A 23864-nucleotide genomic window follows, 5' to 3' on the forward strand; every position below is an offset into this window, starting at 1 on the left:
ATGGAGAATGTGAGTCGAAGATGCTTGATGCGTATGCGATTGAGTCTGATGGTAGACACAAAATGCTGGAGTAACTCAGCGGGTCAGGCAGCATCTCGGGAGAGAAGGTTCATTCCTTCTTTCCCGTGATGCTGCCTGACCCGCTGAGTTACTCCAGCATTTTGTGTCTACCTTCGATTTAAACCAGCATCTGGAGGGTTTTTTTCCTACACGGTTGAGTCTGATGTTGGGTGACCTGCTCATCTGAGCTGACTGTAATGAATATCTCAATGCGTGTGATGTTAAGCCGGGAGAGGATACTGAGCTTGGTTTCTTTGTTCTTTGATAGACTTGGGAGGTTTTTTTCAGGAGACGGTTTTTATTGTATCTTTCCGATGCTTTCAGATGCCTGATATGGATAGTCCAGGTCTTGGCTTGTGGCTGCCTATAAACTTTGTGCTGGATTTGGGATCTTGATTTTCAAATGTTCTTTGTCAAATGTTCACAGGCTATAGTTTTGCACAGAGGTGATGGTGAATTTTATCACCTGGCTTTCACAAAATGCTGGAGTAACCCAGCAGGTCAGGCAGCATCTAGGAGAGAGGGAATGGGTGAGGTTTCGGGTCGAGACCCTTCTTCAGACTGATGCTGCCTGACCTGCTGAGTTACTCCAGCATTTTGTGATACCTTCGATTTGTACCAGCATATGCAGTTATTTTCCTACACTTATCACCTGGCTTCATCAAGAGGTGGCTGCTGAAATAGGACATAAAACTGTACAGCACAGCAGCAAGCTCTTTGGTTCACAATGTTTGTGTTCACCATGATGCCAAATTAAACTGTCTGCCTGCACCTCGGCGATATCCCTCCATTCCCGGCCTGTTGATATACCTATCTAAGTACCTCCTGAACATTGCTGTCATATCTGCTTCCACCACCTCCCTTGGCAGCACTTTCCCAGACCCTGCCACTCTATGGATTAAGGTTAAAAAAAACACACACTTGCCTTGTAAATCTCATTTAGATTCCCCCCCCCCTCATTAAACCTATGTCCTCCGGTATTAGATTTTTCCATCCTGGAAAAAAGATTGACCAGCTACCTTATCTACGCATCGCATAACTTGATAAAGATTGGAAGAGACACTTGTTTCTGGAGTTTTATTATTGACAATTATAGTTGGAGGATATTGTTGAACAGTGAGGTCAGATTGGTGGAGGACTTTTATTTTGTGGATGTCAAGTGTAAGGCTTGTACTGTTATGCTTTGGTGAATCTGTTGGCGATGAAATAGAGTTTGGCTTCTGAACATGCAAATACTATCAATGCGCTGCAACTCAATGTTTTCAGAGGGCAATGTAGTCTGAACACTTCCTCATTTGTCCTGTAGATTAGCTGCACCTCAGTGGGAAATGTTGATGATGAGTTGCATCATTGCGGTGAAAATGAAGCACCTTCCCAAATCTAAGTGCTGCTGTAATAACACAACCTTGGTTAATCCTGGTCCGCACTGAGATTAGTTTTGTTGTTGTCTTAATGATTCAGATGGCTTGCATGCCATGATGCAGCAGATGTCAGATAGAGATGAATTTGTGCAGATAGCTAAGTTTACTTCACAATCCTGCTCAATGGATGTAGTCAAAGGCCTTGTGGGATCGAAAACCCACATATATAGGTGATGCTGCTGCTTGTATGGATGCTCAGTAAAGATCATAGCCACCAGCTCTAAAAGGACACAATCCACATGGCAATTCAGAGAGCACAATTATAAAGGCGGTTGAGGAAGAACTTTGCCATAGCTTTCTATGTAGCAAACAGCTGGGAGACTCCTCTGCAATTGCAGAAATTGAATTTATCTTTGTTAAAGATGGTCACGATTATGTGTGTCTCTGAGGCCCTCGGCATGTCCTCCTGTTCCCACATGTGGGAGTTGAGGCTGTGAATTTGGGTGTGAAGTTCGTCCTCTGCAGGTTTTAAAACTTCACAATTAATGCTGCCTTGTTTTCCAGTTGACATGCGGCCTTTTCAACTTGTTAGTCTAGTGTGATTGCAAGGCTGATGTAGCTGGTCTGTTATGCAGTGATATCAAAGGCACTCGCATCAAGGGCATGGCCAAAGTTAGGAATCCTTAAAGTATTTCTTCCAGCAGGCACTGACTGCCTCCCTGTCCTTGCTACGTTTGCCTTTAGGGCTAATTGGCCAAGCAGCAGAAATTCAGGCTGATTGGCAGCAGACAAATTAAATCTAGTGTACAGTAGCTTCAAGGCTGAAGTTGATTCAACAATGATACATGTCTGTTTTAGGAAATTGAGAGGGTGGTAGTTAGAATTCTTGAAATAGAATGAGGAAATGGTAGTTAAAGAATATTTTTCTCCTGCAAAGAGAGGCTATTATTATCACAAGTGCTGACATGAGATCAGTTATCATAGTCTGAAAATTCAGCTTCAAGAGTGTGCATTTTAGAGTTTGTGTTTCCAGTCGAAGACAGGGCATTTAAGAACAAATGTGGGTGCGAATAGTGCCATTTTCTCTTTTAAATTGTAGCATATAGCGTGGAAGTATTTACTGGCAGCTCATAAAAGTCATGAAAATTGGTATCTACAGCTTCAAATTTGTTAAAAGTGAAGTTTAAGTGGAGGGAGATAAACGCAGTTAAAGCTTCAGATTGGCTTTTCATCTGCCAGGAAAAGTTAACGAGATTTAGCATCTTTACAGAAGACAGGGGTGGATGGAACAGTGGGAATGTGTGTCATTGAGTGTGTCAAGACCAAGGAAGACTGAATGATGTAAGTAATGGTGAGGTCAGTTGAAAGGAGATGGTGAAGGTTTGTTAATCACTGCTGTCCACTGGGTGGCGCAGTCAGCGATGGCAGCCTCGCCAACAGTCTGTCTTTTTTTCATCTTTTTTGTTATTTTTAATATGTTTTAATAGTTTGTGTTAATGCTCTCATTTATGTGGGGGAGGGGATTGAGGGAAACTGCTTTTCAATCTCTTACCTTGCCGGAGAAGCGATTGTTTTCCGGATCGTATCTCTGGTCGCTCTGCGGCCTAACATCATGGAGCTGGAGGCCTTGCTCAGGACTGACTTTGAGCCCCACCGCAGGGCGGTGATTTACCATCAGAGCCTGCGATCCCTTGCCGGGAATCGACGCTCCGCCTACGGACTTTAACATCGAGGAGCTCACAGTCTCGGGTAGAGACTGATGTCGGGAGCTCCAAAACGCAGTAGGTTTTCGACCAGCCCCGACCCGGGTCCGATCCCCCGCCGCAGGGGAGCTGAGATCCCCCCGATGCAAAGGGCCTGACCGCTGGCTACGGGAAAAGATTGTTCTGTCAACGGAAGACTCGAGGCCCCTGACCGCAGGAGAACAAAGAAGGGTTGAACTTTTTTGCGCCTTCCATCACAGTGAGGAATGTGGAGGTGTCACTGTGGTGCATATTCATGTTAAAATGTATTTTGTGTGTTCTGTTGCTTTTAATTGGTGTGACTTAATGGCGAAACAAATTCCTCGTATGTTGCAAAACATACTTGGCTAATAAATTATGATTATGATCTATCTAGTGTAGTAAATGGAAAGAAATAAATGAAGGCAGAAGAGAGGGAGCAAAATCATAATGCTGTGTGATACAAAATGCAGCACTTAGAAATGTGAAGTAAAGGAGAATCTAGAAATAACCAGGTCAGACAACAAAAATAACTGGAGAGGCTGGTTATCGTAAATTGTTGAAACAAAGAACCAAAGATGTTGGTTAATACACAAAAGGACATAAAGTGCTCGAGTATCTCAGCAGGTCAGGCAGCGTCACTGGATCGGTGACGTTTCAGGTCAAGACCTTTCTTCAGATTAATTGTAGGAAGAGAGAAGAAAGCGGAGAGGAAGGGAAAAGTGTGGCAAGTAATAGGTCAACACAGGCAAAGAAGATTTTTTGACAGGCAGATGGTTAGATCAAAGGCCAGTAATAAGAACAATTGGTGCTTCTAGTCTAGTTCTTTCTGTACTCTCTCCAGCCTTAATACAGGTGCTGCTCAACTTACGATGGGGTTACGTTCCGAGAAACCCATCGGAAACCCCAAAATATCGTAAGTCGAAATGCATTTAATACACCTGATCACGTGGCCGGAAGCGAGCTGCGGCTTACCACGGGTCGCTGCCTTTTGCACCATCGCAAAGTCGAAATATCCTAAGTCGAAGCATCGTAAGGCAGGGAGCATCTGTATGTGCTTTTTGCTTTGGAAGAGGCACCATCCATCCTTAGTCCATTTCATAGTATTAGAGCTGATTCTAAAAGAGATGTTACTTATGGAAATGTGAAGCTGCGTCAAATAGAATGGGAACATTTCACAGGCTGTTTTGTATATACTATGATCAAATCAGTCTATTTAAATGTTTGCATGAGAATGAAGTTACTTGTTCAGACTATTTATTGACAACACTATCACCAAGTGAGTTACAGGTGTGGCATGTGACTCAAATCAAAAGTTTATATAGAAAATATAGTCTGAACAGCAGAGGAGAAAATATGCAGTAAATTGTTAAATTGGAGTTGTTAAATAGAAATCATGTTTGCAAAAATGATCAATCGCAAAGTGACATTTTGGCTACAAAGCCTGACCAGCAGGAATTATCAGACCATTTCCATTCTATCTGGTTCAACAGTGTCCCCATTACAACTGCTACAGTCTGCACCAGAGAGCAATTTCCTGGAAAATAAATGATTCAAGCAGCCTAATAAACAGAGCAATGTTCCACACGAACAATGTCACTCCACATGGCACGGTTAACATTTTGGGTATTTAGAATGACTCACTGCAAGCTGAACCTAATTAAAATGCACTGCGTTCCTCAATTATGTAATCCGGAATGATGTATAGTGAATAATAGGCGTGTTTATCAGCTATGTTTTATCAAACCAGCATGACTCGTGGATATAAGAAGCAGAATTCCAAAATTACTCCAGTTAATCTTAAAACAGCTGTTACTGTGCAACTATTTAAAGTTGTATCAGAAGTGTGGAATACGTTAGTTGCTTTTTTTAACTCTAATGTAAGTTCCCCCTTGAGAAGGACCGCTGATCTCAGTAACAATTGTTATGTATCAATCAATGGGCCTGCCTTGAAACTGTTCACAGCTCCAGACGTTCGTCATATATAAACACTACAACATATCAACATACAATATGAAAATTTCATTTCCAATACATTTTGTGGATGGATGGGAATCATTGTATAAAATTGAAATTTGTTACTGTTGTCAGTTTGTCTTCACCACCCTGCTAAGTGCCACCTCGAATTATATTTATTAATTTTGGGGATCTGGGCTTTGCCACATGTATTGAACATCTTGAATTGCCTTTGAAAAGTGAGTTGCTGCCTTAAACTGTTGTATTTCTTTGAAAGCAAATGCTCCCATGATGCAATTGGGCAAGGAGCTCCAGGATTTAAATGCATAGAAACATAGAAAATAGGTGCAAGAGTAGGCCTTTCGGCCCTTTGAGCCCGCACCGCCATTCAATATGATCATGGCTGATCATCCAGCTCAGTAACCCGTACCTGTCTTCTCTCCATACCCCCTGATCCCTTTAGCCACAAGGGCCACATCTAACTCCCTCTTAAATATAGCCAATCAACTGGCCTCAACTACCTTCTGTGGCAGAGAATTCCACAGACTCACCACTCTCTGTGTGAAGAAATGTTTTCTCATCTCGGTCCTAAAAGACTTCCCCCTTATCCTTAAGCTGTGACCCCTGGTTCTGGACTCCCCCAACATCGGGAACAATCTTCCCGCATCTAGCGTCTCCAACCCCTTAAGAATTTTATATGTTTCTATAAGATCCCCCCTCAGTCTTCTAAATTCCAGCGAGTACAAGCCTAGTCTATCCAGTGTTTCTTCATATGAAAGTCCCGCCATCCCAGGGATCAATCTGGTGAACCTTCTCTGTACTCCCTCTAAGGCAAGAACGTCTTTCCTCAGATTAGGAGACCAAAACTGCACACAATACTCCAGGTGCGGTCTCACCAATGCCCTGTACAACTGCAGTAGAACCTCCCTGCTCCTAAACTCAAATCCTCTTGCTATGAATGCCAACATACCATTCGCTTTCTTCACTGCATGCTGCACCTGCATGCTTGCTTTCAATGACTGGTGCACCATGACACCAAGGTCACGTTGCATCTCCCCTTCTCCCAATTGGTCACCATTCAGGTAATACTCTGTTTTCCTGTTCTTGCCGCCAAAATGGATAACCTCACATTTATCCACATTATATTGCATCTGCCATGCATTTGCCCACTCGCCCAATCTATCCCAGTTGCTCTGCAGCCTCCTAGCATCCTCCTCGCAGCTAACACTGCCACCCAGCTTCGTGTCATCCGCAAACTTTGAGATGTTGCATTCAATTCCCTTGTCCAAATCATTAATATACACTGTAAATAACTGGGGTCCCAGCACTGAGCCTTGCGGTACCCCACTAGTCACTGCCTGCCATTCCGAAAAGGACCCGTTTATTCCTACTCTTTGCTTCCTGTCCGCCAACCAATTTTCTATCCACCTCAACACTGAACCCTCAATACCGTGTGCTTTAAGTTTGTACACCAATCTCCTATGTGGGACCTTCTCGAAGGCTTTCTGGAAGTCCAGATACAACACATCGACTGGTTCTCCCTTATCCACTCTACTAGTTACATCCTCGAAAAATTCTATAAGATTCGTAAGACATGATTTGCCTTTTGTAAATCCATGCTGACTTTGTCCGATGATTTCACCACTTTCCAAATGTGATGCTATCACATCTTTAATAACTGACTCTAGCATTTTCCCCACTACCGATGTTAGGCTAACTGGTCTATAATTCCCCATTTTCTCTCTCCCTCTCTTTTTAAAAAGTGGGGTTACATTAGCTACCCTCCAGTCCTCAGGAACTACTCCAGAATCTAAAGAGTTTTGAAAAATTATCACTAATGCATCCACTATTTCTGAGGCTACTTCCTTAAGCACTCTGGGATGCAGCCTATCTGGCCCTGGGGATTTATCTGCCTTTAATCCATTTAATTTACCTAACACCACTTCCCGACTAACCTGGATTTCCCTCAGTTCCTCCATCTCATTAGACCCCCGGTCCCCCGCTATTTCCGGCAGACTGTTTATGTCTTCCTTAGTGAAGACAGAACCAAAGTAGTTGTTGAATTGGTCTGCCATCACCTTGTTCCCTATGATCAATTCACCTGTTTCCGACTGCAAGGGACCTACATTTGTCTTAACTAATCTTTTTCTCTTCACATATCTATAAAAGCTTTTGCAGTCAGTTTTTATGTTCCTTGCCAGTTTTCCCTCATAATCTATTTTCCCTTTCCTAATTAAGCCCTTTGTCCTCCTCTGCTGGACTCTGAATTTCTCACAGTCCTCTGGTATGCTACTTTTTCTGGCTAATCTGTATGCTTCATCTTTTGTTTTTAATACTATCCTTGATTTCCCTTGTTAGCCACGGATGCACTACCTTTCCTAGTTTGTTCTTTTGCCAAACTGGGATGAACACTTGCTATAGTTCATCCATGCGACCTTTAAATGCCTTCCATTGCATGTCCACCGTCAACCCTTTCAGCATCAATTGCCAGTTTATCTTGGACAATTCACGCCTCATACCCTCAAAGTTACCTTTCTTTAAGTTCAGAACACTTGTTTCTGTATTGACTTTGTCACTCTCCATCCTAATGAAGAACTCCACCATATTATGATCACTCTTGCCCAAGGGGCCTCGCACAACAAGACTGCTAACTAACCCTTCCTGATTACTCAATACCCAGTCTAGAATGGCCTGCTCTCTCGTTGGTTCCTCGACATGTTGGTTTAGAAAACCATCTCGCAAACATTCCAAGAAATCCTCCTCCTCAGCACCCCTGCCAATTTGGTTCACCCAATCTATATGTAGATTGAAGTCACCCATTATAACTGCTGCACCTTTAGTGCACGCATTTCTAATTTCCTGTTTGATGCCATCCCCAACCTCACTACTGCTGTTAGGTGGCCTGTACACAACTTCCACTAGCGTTTTCTGCCCCTTAGTGTTTCGCAGCTCTACCCATATCGATTCCACATCCTCCAAGCTAATGTCCTTCCTTCCCACTGCTTTAATCTCCTCTCTAACCAGCAACGCTACCCCACCTCCTTTTCCTTTCTGTCTATCCCGCCTGAATATAGAATATCCCTGGATGTTGAGCTCCCAGCCTTGGTCACCCTGGAGCCATGTCTCCGTAATCCCAACTATATCATAATCATTAATAACTATCTCTACATTTAATTCATCCACCTTATTACGTATACTCCTTGCATTGAGACACAAAACCTTTAGGCTTGTTTTTACAACACTCTTACCCCTTAAACAATTATGTTGAGAAGTGGCCCTTTTTGATTATTGCCCTGGATTTGTCTGCCTGCAACAATGAAAGAATTGTGATACAGTATATTTCAATTCAGGGTGGATTGCTACTTTGAAGGAGTTTTACAGGTGCTGCTGTTTCTTTCTGCACCTGCTACCTGTCATATTTTTGGGTAGGATAGACTTGAAATCCAGACTAATTTTATGTAGTCCATCTACTTTGTCCTACCCTTCACAGTCTTGAGTTCTTGAACGTCGCCAAGCAGTCACAGAGTTGTTCCTCTATATCCCCTGATCAGTTATGTGCAATACAAACCACTAGAAGTGCTGTTCTTCTAGTTTGTGTGTGGTCTTGCTCTGACAATGGGGGGAGGCCCAGAACAGAAAGATCAGTATGAGAATGGGAAGAGGAGTTACAATGGTTGGCAAATGGGAGATCGAGGAGGCCTTGGCCAACTGAGTGCAAGTGTTCAATGAAACAGTCACCCGAGTCAATGCTTAATCTTGCCAATGTGCAGGAGGCCACATCGAGAATACCAAATGCAGTAGATGAGGTTAGAGAAAGTGCAGGTGAACCTCTGTCTCACCTGGAAGGACTGCTGGGGTCCCTGGATGGAGGTGAAGGAGGAGGTATGAGAACAAATGTTACATCTTCTGCAGTTGTAGTGGAAAGTACAGGGGAGGGGGTTTGGGTTGAAAGGGATGTGAACCAAGGAGTTGCGGTTGGAGCAACCTCTGCAGAAGGAGGAAAGGGGTGTGGATAGGAAGATGTGACTCGTGGTGGGATCACGTTGGAGGTGACGGAAATGTCAGAGAATGATTTGTCTGACTCGAGGTGGGGTGAAGGGTGAGGATAGGGGGAACTTAATCCTTTTCCATTTGGAGGGAGAGTGAGAGCAGATCTAAAGGACATAGGAAACGTTTGTGAGGGATCCATGCATGACAGCAGAGGGGAAACTACGTTTACTAAAAGAGGACTCCTCGGAATTCTTGGAATGGCAAGCCTCATCTTAGGAGCAGATGTGGCAGTAATGGAGAAATTGAGATTAGGGGATAGCATCTTTGCAAGAGGCAGGGTGGGAGGAGGTTTGGTCCAGATATCTGAGAGTCAGTGGTTTTGAAGTAGACATCAGTCGATAGTCTGTTCCTTGAGAAGGTGATGAGATCAAGGAGAGAGAGGTGGCTGAAATAGTCCATGAGGGCAGGGTGGAAGTTAGTGGTAAAGTTAATTAAATCAATGAGTTCTGCTCAGGTGCAAGAGGCAGCCCTGATGCAGTCGCTGATGTAATGGAGAAATGGTTGGGGGGTGATGCCAGTATGCATTTGAAACGAGGCACATTCAATGTAACCAACAATATGAATTCTGACGTTGGGCTGGGAATTGTCCATGATGGCTATTCGGTTTTGCTGAAACTGATGTTGTTCTGGATGATCAACTTACTTTGCTACTCTTTCCTGTGTAAAAATAGTTCACAAACATCAAATGTCTATTCCCATGCTAAATGGCCATGATTGAAGTATTAGGATGTTGAGACAACTATGGAATTGTATAAGATGGAAAAAAAGTAGCAGGGGAAGAAAATTTAAATAAAAACAGAATTGGATGAGAACACAAGTGTAAACAACTGACACAAAGGAGCTATATTTAATTTATTTTTCTAAGGTACAGTTAGCATCTTTGAAGGAATTGAAAGATTAACCAGTCATGGATTTTTCATGCATTAGAATAACTAAAGATGATTCATTACATATGTAGATAATCTCAGTTACACCAGTGCACTCATATTAAGTGCAATGTTGCCAAAGTTCACAAGAGTGACTACCAGGTCCATATTCCACTTATTCTTTGTCCTTGCAGCTCTGTCTACAACAAATAAACTTTGTATTGGACTTTAGCAAGTCACATTCTCATTCAGAGACACAAGAGACACCAGGTGCTGTCGCAAAAAAAAAAACTTCTGGAGGAATCAGCAGGTCAGGCTATATTTGTGGAACGAAATGAACAGACAACTTTTTGGGTTGGGAGCTTTCTTCAGACTGGAGTTCAGACCCGAATTTCTGCAGTGATTTGCATTCTCTCAGTTGGATATCTTGTGGCTCATGCCGCCCTTTAATTGATCAATTTGCTTTGTCTTTCTCAGAATGTTTTCAAGAGAGTGAGCATCTGAAAGAGAGTCTGAAGTGTTGTCTTCTTCATCTTTTTGGTGCCATTGTTGCAGGTGGACAGGTGAGAACTGCGCAATTAAGTGTTTTTTAACTATTGAACACCAATAACAAATAAGAGGGAAATGCAAAATACCATGGATGCTAGAAACATGAGTTAACAAAAATGCTGATAAAACTCAGCAGGTTACTTTAGCAAGTCAGTAAATATTTCAGACTAATGAAGTTTTATTAGACATGGAAACACAAGAAAAAGAAACTGGAGTAGGCCATTAGGACCCTCAAGACTGCCTGACCATTCAAAATGACCATGGCTGATTTCTATTTGTCTCAACCCCTCTTCTCTGCCAGTTCCCCATCACCCTGAGTTACTGAATCTTTTAGGTATTTATCTGTCTCCATCTTAAATGCACTTCATGATCTGGCTTCCCTTATGGTAGAGAATTACAGAGATTCACTCCCTTCCAAGAAATGAAATATCTGCGTACCACAGTTTTAAATGCCCGACCCCTTGTTTTGCAATTATGTTTGCTTGTTTGTGACTCTTGCACTAATGGAAATATTTCAATCTATACTGCTGCTTCCTGTTTGTCTTAGTCATACAGTTTAAAACAGCTCCTTAGGCCCAACCTGTTCACACTGACCAAAATTGTCCCATCTAAGTTAGTCCCATTTGCCCGCATGTGGAATTCAACCTTTCCTATCCATATATTGTTCTGATGTCTTTTTAATGTTGTTATTGCACCTACATAAACCTCTTCCTCTGACAGCACGTTCCATATACCTACTGCATCTGTGTGAAGTTGACCCTCAGATTCCTATCAAATCATTCCCCTCTTACTTTAAACCAATGCCCTCCTGTACTTGGTTTCCCTAACCTGAGAAAATTCACCCTATCTATTCTCCTCATAATTTTATACACCTTTATTTAAGATGACCCCTCAGTCTCCTGTACTCCAAGAAATACAGTCCAATCTCTCCCTATAATTCAGGCGCTTGGGTCCTGGCAATGTCCTTGTAATCTTTACTGCACCCTTTCCAGCTTAATGGCCTCTTTCCCTTAGCAGAATGATCAAAACTGAACACAATACTCCAGGTGCGGCCTCACCTATGTCTTGGACACTGTTACATAACATCCCAACTTTGATACTCATTTCCTCCGTCTGATGAAGGCCAGCATGACAAAAGCCTTTATCACCACCCTATCTGCTTGTGATGCCATTTTTGGAGAACTGTGTACTAGATCCTTCTGCTTGACGACTCTCTCCAGGGTCCTACCGTTCACTGCGAAGGACCTGCCCTGATTCGACAGCCCAGAATGCAACAGATTCACACTTATCTGAATTAAACTCAACTTGTCATTCCTCGGCCTATTTCCCCAGCTGACCGAGATCCCACTGCAATTCTTGATAACCATCTTCACTGTCTTCACTGTGATACCACTTACTTTTGTGTCAACAGCAAACTTACTAATCATGCCTTGTACATTCTCATCCAAATCCTTGACATAGAAAAAAATACTTTTCTCCTCTGCCTCCTACTATGAAGCCAATTCCATATCCAGTTAGCCAGCTCTCCCTGGATGCCATGTGGTCTAACCTTTCAGAGCAGTCTAGAATACAGAACATTATCAAAGGCCTGAAGTAACTCGGCAGGACCGGCAGCATCTCTGGAGAGAAGGAATGGATGATGGAGAGCTTTTCTTCCGTCGCCTCTGCCTCCGTGCCTTTTTATATGGGAAGGAGACTTCACCACCCTGTGATGACCCCTTCTCCCGTCTCCACCAGTCCCCCTCCTATTGGACTCCCCAGAACGGCTTTCTACCCTCTCTAGACCTCTTTATTTCTAACTGCCGGCGTGACATCAACCGTCTCAACTTTTCCACTCCCCTCACTTAATCCAACCTCTCCCCCTCTGAAAGGACAGTGCTCCGCTCACTCTGCAGCAACCCTGACGTTATAATCAAACCCGCCGACAAGGGAGGTGCCGTGGTAGTCTGGCACACTGACTTCTGAGTGGCGCGCTGAGGCCAAGCGACAACTCTCAGACACCCCCTCCTACTTAACCTTGGACCATGATCCCACAGATGAGTACCAGGCCTTAATCTCAAACACCAATACTGATTTCATCACTTCTGGTTGTCTGCTTTCCACAGACTCCAACCTTATTGTTTCCCAGCCCCGTACAGCCCGTTTTTACCTTCCACCCAAAATCCACAAACACAGCTGCCCTGGCAGACCGATTGTTTCTGCCTGCTCCTGTCCCATGGAAATGATTTCCACATACCTCGACTCCATCCTGTCCCCCATGTCCAATCTCTCCCGACCTATGTCCAAGATACCTCACATGCCCATCGTCTCTTTAATGACTTCCGCTTTCTGAGCCCCCACTCCCTCATGTTTACTGTGGACGTTCAGTCACTCTACACCTCCATCTCCCACCAGGAAGGCCCTAAAGCCCTCAGTTTCTTCCTCGACCGCAGCACCATCCAATTTCCCTCTACTAACACTACTCCGCCTAGCAGAGCTGGTCCTTGCCCTCAACAACTTCTCCTTTGACTCCTTCCACTTCCAAGGCATAGTTATTGGCCCCAGCTATGCCTTGCCTTTGTGTAGGGAACGTTGAACAATCCCTTTTCCAGGCGTACACTGGCCCTTCCCCAAACTCTATCACCATTACATTGATGACTGCATCGGTGCTACCTCCTGCACTCATGCAGAACTCATGGACTTTATCAACATCTCCACCAATTTTCATCCTGCACTCAAATTTATTTGAACCATCTCCGACACCTCCCTCCCGTTTCTTGATCTCACAGTCTCCATCACAAGAAATAGACTATTGACTGACATATATTACAAACCCACTCACTCCCACAACTATCTTGACTACACTTCTTCCCACCCTGCTTCCTGCAAAGACTCTATCTCCACTCCCAATTCCTCCGTCTACGCCGCATCTGCGCACAAGATGAGGTGTTCCATGCTAGAGCATCCGAGATGTCCTCATTCCTTTGGGGGTTCCCCTCTCCCATCATAAATGAGGCCCTCATTCGTGTCTCCTTGGTACCCCGCAGCTCGGCCCTTGTTCCCCCTCCCCCTAGTCGCAACAGAGACAGAGTCCCCCTCGTCCTTACCTTCCACCCCATCAGGCGTCGCAAACAACACATAATTCTCCGAAATTTCCGTCACCTCCAATGGGATCCCACCACTAGCCAAATTTTCCCATCTCCACCCCTTTCTGCCTTCCACAGAGACCGTTCTCTCCACAACTCCCTTCCCACCCAAACCACCCCCTCCCCAGGTACCTTCCCCTGCAACCGCAGAAGATACAGCACCTGTCACTATGCCTCCTCCCTCGACTCTGTCCAGGGACCCCAACAGTCCTTTCAGGTTAGGCAGAGGATCACTTGCACCTCCAACCTCATCTACTGTATCCATTGTTTAAGACGTGGACCATTATACATCGGCGAGACCAAACGCAGACTGGGCGGTCATTTTGCAGAACTCCTTCGCTCAGCCCGCGTGAACCAATCTGATCTCCCGTTTGCTGGACACTTTAATTCTCCTTCCATTTCCTACAGACCTTTCTATCCTCGGTCTCCTCCATTGTCAGAGTGAGGCTAAACGCAAATTGGAGGAACAGCATCTCATATTTCGCTTGGGCAGCGTACAGCCCAGTGGTATGAATATTGATTTCTCTCACTTCAGGTAGCCCCGGCATTTCCTTTTTCTCTATCCCTCCCCCACCCAAGTTGCACTAGCTTCTCATTTGCACCCTACAAACAGCTTACAATGGCCTGTTTCCTTCATAATTGTCACTTTTTTGCATCTCTTTCATTCATTGTTCTTTATCTCTCCACATCACCGTCTATATCTCATCTCCCTTATCCCTAACCAGTCTGAGGAAGGGTCTCGACCCGAAACGTCACCCATTCCTTCTCTCCAGAGATGCTGCCTATCCCGCTGAATTACTCCAGGTTTTTGTGTCTATCTTCGGTTTAAACCAGCATCTGCAGTTCCTTCTTACACATTATCAACGGCCTTGCTGAATTCCATATGGTCAGCATCTATGGCCTTGCCCCCATCAACCTTGGTTGAAATTATGGGTCTACCACGACAGTCCTGATCGTGGGAAGGACATAGAAGTGAGTGAATTAGGCTATTCAATCATGGCTGATCTATCCTCGTTCTCCTGCCTTCTCCCCATAACCCTTGACACTCGTACTAATCAATAATTATATCTCATTATTATTTCAGCGCAATGCACTCCAGGCAATCTCACCAGCTACAATGGAAGTATTGATGAGGGTGTTGGCAGATTGTGATTTGGTGGATGATAAGGACCCAGAGGATGTAAGCCATAAGTTGGAGCTGACCCTGAAGTGCCTGACTGAGGTGATTCACATACTGCTTACCAGCAGCTCTGATCAAAGGCAGGTGGAGATCGGCACAATCCTTGAGAATTACTTCAAGCTGCTCAATTCTGATCATGTTGCATTGCTGGTCAATTGCAAATCTCGGAACTGGGAGAGCAGTTTCATTGCACTACAGATACAAATGCTGAGTGAGTAGACTGCCTGCTCTGAATGTCTTTCACTTATAGCTAGGACTCCTGATTTTTTTAAAATAAATAAATGCACAGAAATGGAAGTATCCTAATTCATGTTATGACAACACTCTCTTTACATAGTGCCGTTAATATGGTAAAAGAAAGTCAAAGTAGTAGGTTTTAAGAACCATCCTGACTAAGATAGAGAGGTTTAGGGAGGAAATTTCAGTATGTGGGATTAAGGCAGTGAAAGGCTTGGCACCAATAGTGGAGCATTGAATGGTTCAGTGGAGTGGACTACAGAGATTGGGAGAGGGGATGGAGGAATTTGAACAAGATGAAAATTGTAATATCTTTTCATTGCTGGACTGGGTGCCTGTTGTAAGTTATTGAAACATGCTGAAGATGGTGGCAAGGATTTGGTACAAGTTTAAATACTGGCAGCAAAAGTGTGGATGAGCTTTAGATTATGCTGAGAAAGTAGGTGAAAAGCACTGAGGGAAGGTCTAAATGTTCCAGTTATATATTCTGAGTTACATTGGTCTTGTGGAAAAGGGAATAACAAGGATTGTAAAGTCAACGTTTTGTTGAATCTCTGTGTAATGAACAATAAATTGTTGAATTTTCTCTCCGCAGGCACTATTCCAGAGATATTAAATTGCTCTGACAGACCTGTCCTTCAGGCAATCTTCCTGAATAGCAACTGCTTTGAACATCTCACTCGATTGTTACAGAACAGCAAGGTAGAATCTCATTTGACGTCAGACTGCTTATTTGGTTTGACTTGGTTAATGCTGCTGTTACTCTGTCTCCAGTGTTTTATATGGGATCATACTACTGCTGTAGAAATCAGAAATGGGAATTTGTCCTCTATTTGAAATGTTCTGGTTATAACTCTGGAGATTAGATTTCACTTTGAATTCAGGCTATGGGTGGCTATTATATTGTAAAAGTTTAAAAATTATTGCCTTTTCCCTTTTGCAGGCCTTTGCAACTTTTGCTAATAATAGGCTACTAAGATTCATACAATGATAAAAAAAAATCTCCATTCCGATGCGGATGGTCTATCTCTCTCTTATTAGAGTGCAGGCTAAGCATATCTCTTTTGCGCTGCAGCAGAACATTGTAAATGATTTAAGATCTGTTTTTTAAATGGGAAATGCCATCGTCAAATGGTCAGAACGTATTTTTCACCAAGAATTGCGTGGTTAGATGTGACTGGAATGATAATCGTTGCCCTTGGCTATGGTGTTGTACAAAAACAAAACCTGTTTAATAGTCAAATGGGAACAGGCTGCACTTCAGTAGAGACACCAAAGAGATGTTCATGACGGTAATGATGTAACTAAAATAAAGCAAACATTAAAGATCTCGGTTTGACTTGAGGCTGAGTTAACTGCCTTTTCAATCTGCATTATTCGCTTTGAGAAAGTTGACTCTGCACTTCAGTGGGCTAATGTATTAGACAGTATTTGTATTTTAACCATAGAAATGTCAATTTCAATCAAATAGCGACCTGCTCCAAACATGCTTGTTGGAGGTATATTTTTAATTTTACTGCTGATGTCTTAGGAGACTATAGAAACATAGAAAAATAGGTGCAGGAATAGGCCATTCGGCCCTTTGAGCCAGCACCGCCATTCAATATGATCATGGCTGATCATCGAAAATCAGTACCCCGTTCCTGCTTTTTCCCCATATCCCTTGATTCCTTTAGCCCCAAGAGCTAAATCTAACTCACTTGAACATCCAGTGAATTGGCCTCCACTGCCTTCTGTGGCAGAGAATTCCACAGTTTCACAACTCTCTGGGTGAAGAAGTTTTTCCTCATTTCAGTCCTAAATGGCCTACCCCTTATTCTTAAACTGTGACCCCTGGTTCTGGATTCACCCAAAATCGGGAACATTTTTCCTGCATTTAGCCTGTCCAATCCTTTAAGAATTTTATATGTTTTTATATATATATATATCCTTCTAAATTCCAGTGAATAAAAGCCCAGTCGACCCATTCTTTCATCATATGTCAGTCCCGCCATCCGGGGAAATAACCTGGCGAACCTACGCTGCACTCCTTCAATAGAATAATGTCCTTCGCAAATTAGGAGACCAAAATTGCACACAATACTCCAGGTGTGGTGTCACCAGGACCCTGTACAACTGCAGCAGAACATCCATGCTCCTAAACTCCAATCCTCTCATGATGAGGGCCAATATGCCATTGGCTTTCTTCGCTGCCTGCTGTATCTGCATGCTTACCTTCAGTGACTGATGTACAAGGACACCCAGGTCTCGTTGCACCTCCCCTTTTCCTAATCTGACACCATTGAGATAATAATCTGCCTACCTGTTCTTGCCACCAAAGTGGATAACCTCACATTTCACATTATGCTGCATCTGCCCACTCACCCAACCTATCCAAATCACCCTGCAGTCTCATAGCATCCTCATCGCAGCTCACATTGCCACCCAGCTTTGTGTTATCCGCAAACTTGGAGATGTCAAATTTAATTCCCTTGTCTAAATCATTAATATATATTGCAAATAACTGGGGTCCCAGCACCGAGTCATGCAGCATCCCACTAGTCACTGCCTGTCATTCTGAAAAGGACCCGTTAATTCCTACTCTTTGCTTCCTGTCTGCCAATCAGTTCTTATCCATGTCAATACTCTACCCCTAATACCATGTGCTCTAATTTTGCACACTAATCTCGTGTGGGATCTTATCAAAGGCTTTTTGAAAGTCCAGATACACCACATCCACTGGCTCTCCCTTATCCATTCTACTTGTTACATCCTCAAAAAATTCCAGAAGATTAGTCAAGCATGATTTCCCCTTCATAAATCCATGCTGACTTTGACCGATCCTGTCACTGCTTTCCAAATGTACTGCTATAACATCTGTAATAATCGACTCAAGCATCTTCGCCACTATCGAAGTAAGGCTAACTGGTTTCTAATTCCCCGTTTTCTCTCTCCCTCCTTTCTTAAAAAGTGGGGTTACATTGGCTATCCTCCAGTCCACAGAAACTGATCAAGAGTCGAGAGAACATTGGAAAATGATCACCTCCTTGACTACTATGGGATGCAGACCATCAGGCCCTGGAGATTTATCTGCCTTCAGTCCCAACAGTTCACCTAACACCATTTCCTGACTAATGTGGATTCCCTTCAGTTCCTCCCTCCCACTAGATCCTCTATTTTGTCAATGATATGAGCAAAATTAAAATCAGGAAAGAGGTGACATTTGCTCTCTAATGTTAATCTGTTTGGAACTTGGAAGGGGAACTTTGGAGCTTTCAATTGGCCAGCTAATGTCCGGGGTTAGAATTTTCTGCTACTTTGCCATAATGAATTAGCATTCCTGTGGGTTGCAGGCGTGTGTAGATCACATCTCCCTTGGGTGTTCATTTATAAGATTTTAACATTGTGGATGGTCATACTGGTAACCTGTTATGTGCACCACACTGGTCAGTTAGATTTTAGCTCAAAAACTCTATGCTCATTGTGTTATTTAAATTGAACTGAAATGTATTTGCACTATTGCCTTAGTCGCCTTGCTGGTAATTATACTTTCTTGCTGCAGCTCCTGGGGTTATCCATATCTAGGTCTTCAATGGTTCAATGGTACTTTAGCAGAGTCCCATTAGCATTAAATCTGTTTGTGTTAAAGTTCCAACAAATCAAGGGCTTTTACATTTTCCATGAAATTGTAAAATAATGTTGCAAAATTTATAGCAAGTTACTTGCCATTTAAAATTATACACCTCTCACATAAGTGAAAGAAATTGAGCAGATTTTCCCTCTCCCTTTTCCCTTTCTGGTGTGCACTCATTCTTTCCTTTTGCGAATTTTGCACTTTGCTTTCCTCCAAGTGTTCTCTCCCTTTTGCTGTTTCTTTACCTCTTTGTCGTCTCTTAGCCCCTATGCGCTCCGACACCACCTCTACACTCTTGCGCCACTGCATCTTTTGACTGCCTCGACTCATCTGCACTCCTGGACTGCCAATTACACAACCCATGTGCTTCCCTTACTTTTCCTTTTGAATTCTCTTAATTTCCTTTCGTTATCTTTTTGCTATCTTGCATCTAACCCTTTCACGGGACAATATAGTTATTGTAATGGAAAAGATGTAGGGACGGTGATGTTTATTGATCTTCCTTTTGTTGAGAAGTCGTAAATAAATAATAGTTTACAGTAAACCCTCATTTTAACAGACCTTTATAACTGATTTTGGTTATAACAGACCAAAACTGCTGTGGTCTAAGTTCGTTGTTTCATGGAATGATCATGAGATGGATGGAACGAATTATGTTTTTGAAACAATTTAGCTTAGTTTAGTTTAGAGACAACGTGGAAACACAGACTGCGCTGACCAGCGATCACCAGCACACTAATTCCATCTGACACACTCGGGACAGTTCAGTGTTTGGGTAGAACTACTAAAATGGTTCTATCTTTCCTCGCATATTGCAAAGACTAAGACACTGTGACAACGTGGGTCTCAACTGGTCTCCACAAATTACGCAAGCCTCCGGCAAAGCCGACGCCCCACAGCGCCACAGACCCAGGCCCGAATCTTACCTCAGATGCCCCATGCGACCTTGTGCACTCACCCCCCAGCACACCAGCTCCACCCCACGCACTACAGTGTGTAGGATAGAGCCAGTGCACTGGAGCACCTGGAGGAAACCCCATGCGGCCACAGGGGAAACCGAGGCCAAGATTGAACCCGGGCCCTATGTGCGGTGCGGCAGCGGTTCCACCAGTGACCCACACAACCTACTCAAGCTAAAGAATCCAACCAAATCACAAATCTGTATGTCTCCGCAACGCAAGAGGAAACTCGCGCTGCCGCAGGGAGCACCGGCGGTCAGGATCGAACTCTGTGGTCTTTAGTGCCGTAAAGTAGTAATTCTTCCGCGGTGCCACTGTGCCATCCTAAGGAAATGTGTATTTTGTGTCCTTTGTAATGTGTGTTTAATGACAATAGTACGGTGCATATTAGCCCCCTTGTTCAGTTATAATGGACAATCAGTAATAACAGACACCGTCTTAGACAATAGACAATAGACAATAGGTGCAGGAGTAGGCCATTCAGCCCTTCGAGCCAGCACCGCCATTCAATGCGATCATGGCTGATCACTCAATCAGTACCCCGTTCCTGCCTTCTCCCCATACCCCCTCACTCCGCTATCCTTAAGAGATCTATCCAGCTCTCTCTTGAAAGCATCCAACGAACTGGCCTCCACTGCCTTCTGAGGCAGAGAATTCCACACCTTCACCACTCTCTGACTGAAAAAGTTCTTCCTCATCTCCGTTCTAAATGGCCTACCCCTTATTCTTAAACTGTGGCCCCTTGTTCTGGACTCCCCCAACATTGGGAACATGTTTCCTGCCTCTAATGTGTCCAATCCCCTAATTATCTTATATGTTTCAATAAGATCCCCCCTCATCCTTCTAAATTCCAGTGTATACAAGCCCAATCGCTCCAGCCTTTCAACATATGACAGTCCCGCCATTCCGGGAACTAACCTAGTGAACCTACGCTGCACGCCCTCCATAGCAATAATATCCTTCCTCAAATTTGGAGACCAAAACTGCACACAGTACTCCAGGTGCGGTCTCACCAGGGCCCGGTACAACTGTAGAAGGACCTCTTTGCTCCTATACTCAACTCCTCTTGTTACGAAGGCCAACATTCCATTGGCTTTCTTCACTGCCTGCTGTACCTGCATGCTTCCTTTCATTGACTGATGCACTAGGACACCCAGATCTCGTTGGACTCCCCCTCCTCCTAACTTGACACCATTCAGATAATAATCTGTCTTCCCCCCGCAAGGTTCATTATAGCGAGGGTTTACTGTGTTATTATTTGTACAGTGACGCAATGAAACATTCTAGAATTGCAGATCTTCATGAAAACGACAAGGCTTCAATGAATTGCCTGCACAGCAATAAACCAAATAATAACTTGCTCTAACAAACTAGCATGGAATTCTGTGGTTTCATCTCTTTTGCACAACTTTAAACCTTGAAATAATGACATATATCAAAACAAAGAATCTTGCTAAAATTTCAGTTGTGACAAGTTGCGATAATTCATTTAAGAATATGAAAGACCTACAAATGTCATTGATGTGAGGTGCTTTGTTCATCTTTTCACTGGTGAAATTCATTCTTGTACACTACTGCAGTTTTATTTGCAGCATCGAATGAAGCTGTATTATGATAGTTTGCTGTTTAATCCTGTATAATAGGCAGATAATATGCCCAGCAGAACTGTTTTGCACTCTAAACACCTGGGTGACAGACTGACTGAATCTGCTGTTTTGTGCGCATCACCCATGTTTGGTGCTGCAATATGGAGCTTATTGGCAGTGAACAATGTTTCAAAGTTGTGCAGCTAGGCTCAAGTGTGTTCTGAAGAAAATATCAGCTGGATTGTTAACCAACAGTTTTAAAGCACAAAGGGGGCATTTAAAATTAAGTTACTCTGGTAACTTAAAATGGAATCGTTTTCTTTAGTATTACTTATGAAGCAATTGAGAAAAATAGTGGCCTTTACCCATTTTTTCAGCAAAAGAAAGATCCAATGCCTTTTTTGATTCTATCACATCATATAGCGATTTTGTAAAACGTTGCAATAATTTACAGTACAGCCACCTCGCATTTTACATGTGTTTTAGTTGTGTTTTTGGAATAACATGCTTTTTAAATTTATGTGCTTACATATTTGAAAAGCACGCTCAAATTTACGTCTGGCAGAGCAGTCCCGTGCGATGCCTGGTAGGATACTGCACAGCACAACAGTGATGGTGCTCAGCGAGCTGCAGCTTACTGCTTTCTCAGTTTTTGTCCACACCATCTTTACTTTGTGCTTTTCCGATTTCAAATGAAATGCCCTTCCTCCCCCACACCCAGCAGGCTCCCTCCTCAACCCTCCACCTACACCATCTTGGGCAAGCAGAAGTTGCCACTTGTTAATGTAAGTGCTAGCATTTGTATTCAAAAATAAAATTGAAATAAACAATGTTTATTTAAAATGTCTTTACTATTTTTTCTTTCTTGGCAATTTTTTCTTTATTAATGAGTAGGGTAAAAGAATAATGGCAGTCGTAAATGAACTATTTATTGTGTGATATAGACATTTATGACTTTTCCCCTAACCTGTGCCATTTACATACATTCTTATAGTAAAAATGTTTAAATATGTTTTTGAGATAAGCACTGCATTTCAAGAATATGACCCCCATATAAAATGAGAGGTGGCTGGATTTCAGGAATTGCTGCAAAGTCTCTTACTTTGTAACTTTTTGCCAATGTTCATCTTTGTAACTTTGTCCTGGTTTGCAGGATGCCAGGAAGACTCTGGCCATTATGGAGTCAGGATTAGGAATGCTTGAGTCAGCTGCTGAAAACATTATTTCATAAATGAACATTCTTAAAATGAAAAAGATGGGGATTATTTACAGGAGACAGAATAGATTAGAAAGAATACATCTGAAAAATCATTTCATGTCATGTAACAGTGGAACATGGGAGCACAAATTAAAATGAACCAATGGAAGATCTCTTGTCTTCCAGCTCTGTGGGAAGTGATTGCTTTTTACTGGATTGGCAAAGATCCATATCTAAATTCCTATGTTATTTCCCAAGTATATTAATATTAATTTATGATTACCAGACCCTTTCTAATGCAGACGGCTATTCTTCATACACAAATAGGGGTATGCACAAGAATTTGATTGTTCATGAACGGGTGCATTAAGTGCTTTGGTTTAATGCACGTTCACATTTGTAAGTATATATAATTGCTTAAGAAAAAAAAATGCAGATGCTGGTTTAAATCGAAGGTGGACACAAAATGCTGGAGTAATTCAGCGGGTCAGGCAGCATCTCAGGAGGGAAGGAATGGGTGACGTTTCGGGTCGAGACCCTTCAGACTGATGACAGGGGAGGGGCCTGACAAAGATATATAATATGTTTAATGGTTACTGGAGGGACCTGGGGCTCCATTGTGCATGCTACGGTACGTGAATTAAAGCAACAATGTAGCTCTTCTTTGTATGAGTGGTTTAGAATATGGTTTATTGGACAACAGTTCAGTAGTTCTTCAAGTTATTTTGCTTTTTACTCAATGGCCTTCACCCATTCAATATTCACTGCTGTGGTTTTATCACCTCAGATTTGATATAATTTATACATTTTTTTGGAACAAAAGAACATAATTGAATGCAAAAATGTACTCATTTATGACAGTGTACATTTATGACATAGCAGGTAAGATTGATCTGCCAGGGAAATGGAATGCTTTCCTTAGAGAATGCAGTGTTGGGAATTCATTACCCCTTGATTGGTGATGCTTTGTGAACCTTGTGGCTGAGTGGTGCGTGTGAATTTCTACAGTTGCAGCCACATCACATCTTTGATTCAAGGTGACAGGATTGATAATTTAGGTTAGATCCTTCCACGGAAAATAAGATATTGGCAAATGCTTCCATTTGAGTTGTTTAGATTTAGTTCACTGAATTTATTAACATTTAAGCTGATTTATTAACCACTGCTAAGATCTCCCTTAGATAAGCATGTTCACAACCATGCCCAAATTGTATTAATTCAACCCGTTGCGTACCTTTCATGCTTATGTTGTCTTCATTTAACAGCTGTTTGTAAGTTCTAAACCAGCAGACAAGAGTGAGAAAGATCTTGCCAACAAATTACTGACAGAAATGAATGTGAACCAGGTATTAACTGAATTTTTGTTTCAGCTGTAAATCACCAACATTGGGACAGCTATGCCA

At 42.9% G+C, this 23864-nt stretch overlaps 1 protein-coding gene across 3 annotated transcripts in view; it reads left to right on the forward strand.

Moving 5' to 3' along the window:
• nbeal1 (neurobeachin-like 1) overlaps positions 1 to 23864 on the forward strand; it is a 184914-nt gene that overhangs the window by 57540 nt on the left and 103510 nt on the right. For 2 of the 3 annotated variants that reach the window (XM_078403600.1, XM_078403601.1), the window contains exons 7-10: positions 10492 to 10577; positions 14773 to 15079; positions 15701 to 15807; positions 23727 to 23807. In XM_078403600.1, coding sequence (XP_078259726.1) covers positions 10492 to 10577; positions 14773 to 15079; positions 15701 to 15807; positions 23727 to 23807 — 581 coding nt within the window. The remainder of the gene's footprint in view (positions 1 to 10491; positions 10578 to 14772; positions 15080 to 15700; positions 15808 to 23726; positions 23808 to 23864) is intronic. The other variant, XM_078403602.1, reaches the window with a different exon arrangement.

This window comes from Rhinoraja longicauda, chromosome 8, assembly GCF_053455715.1.
Source record: "Rhinoraja longicauda isolate Sanriku21f chromosome 8, sRhiLon1.1, whole genome shotgun sequence".
NCBI lineage: Eukaryota > Metazoa > Chordata > Chondrichthyes > Rajiformes > Arhynchobatidae > Rhinoraja > Rhinoraja longicauda.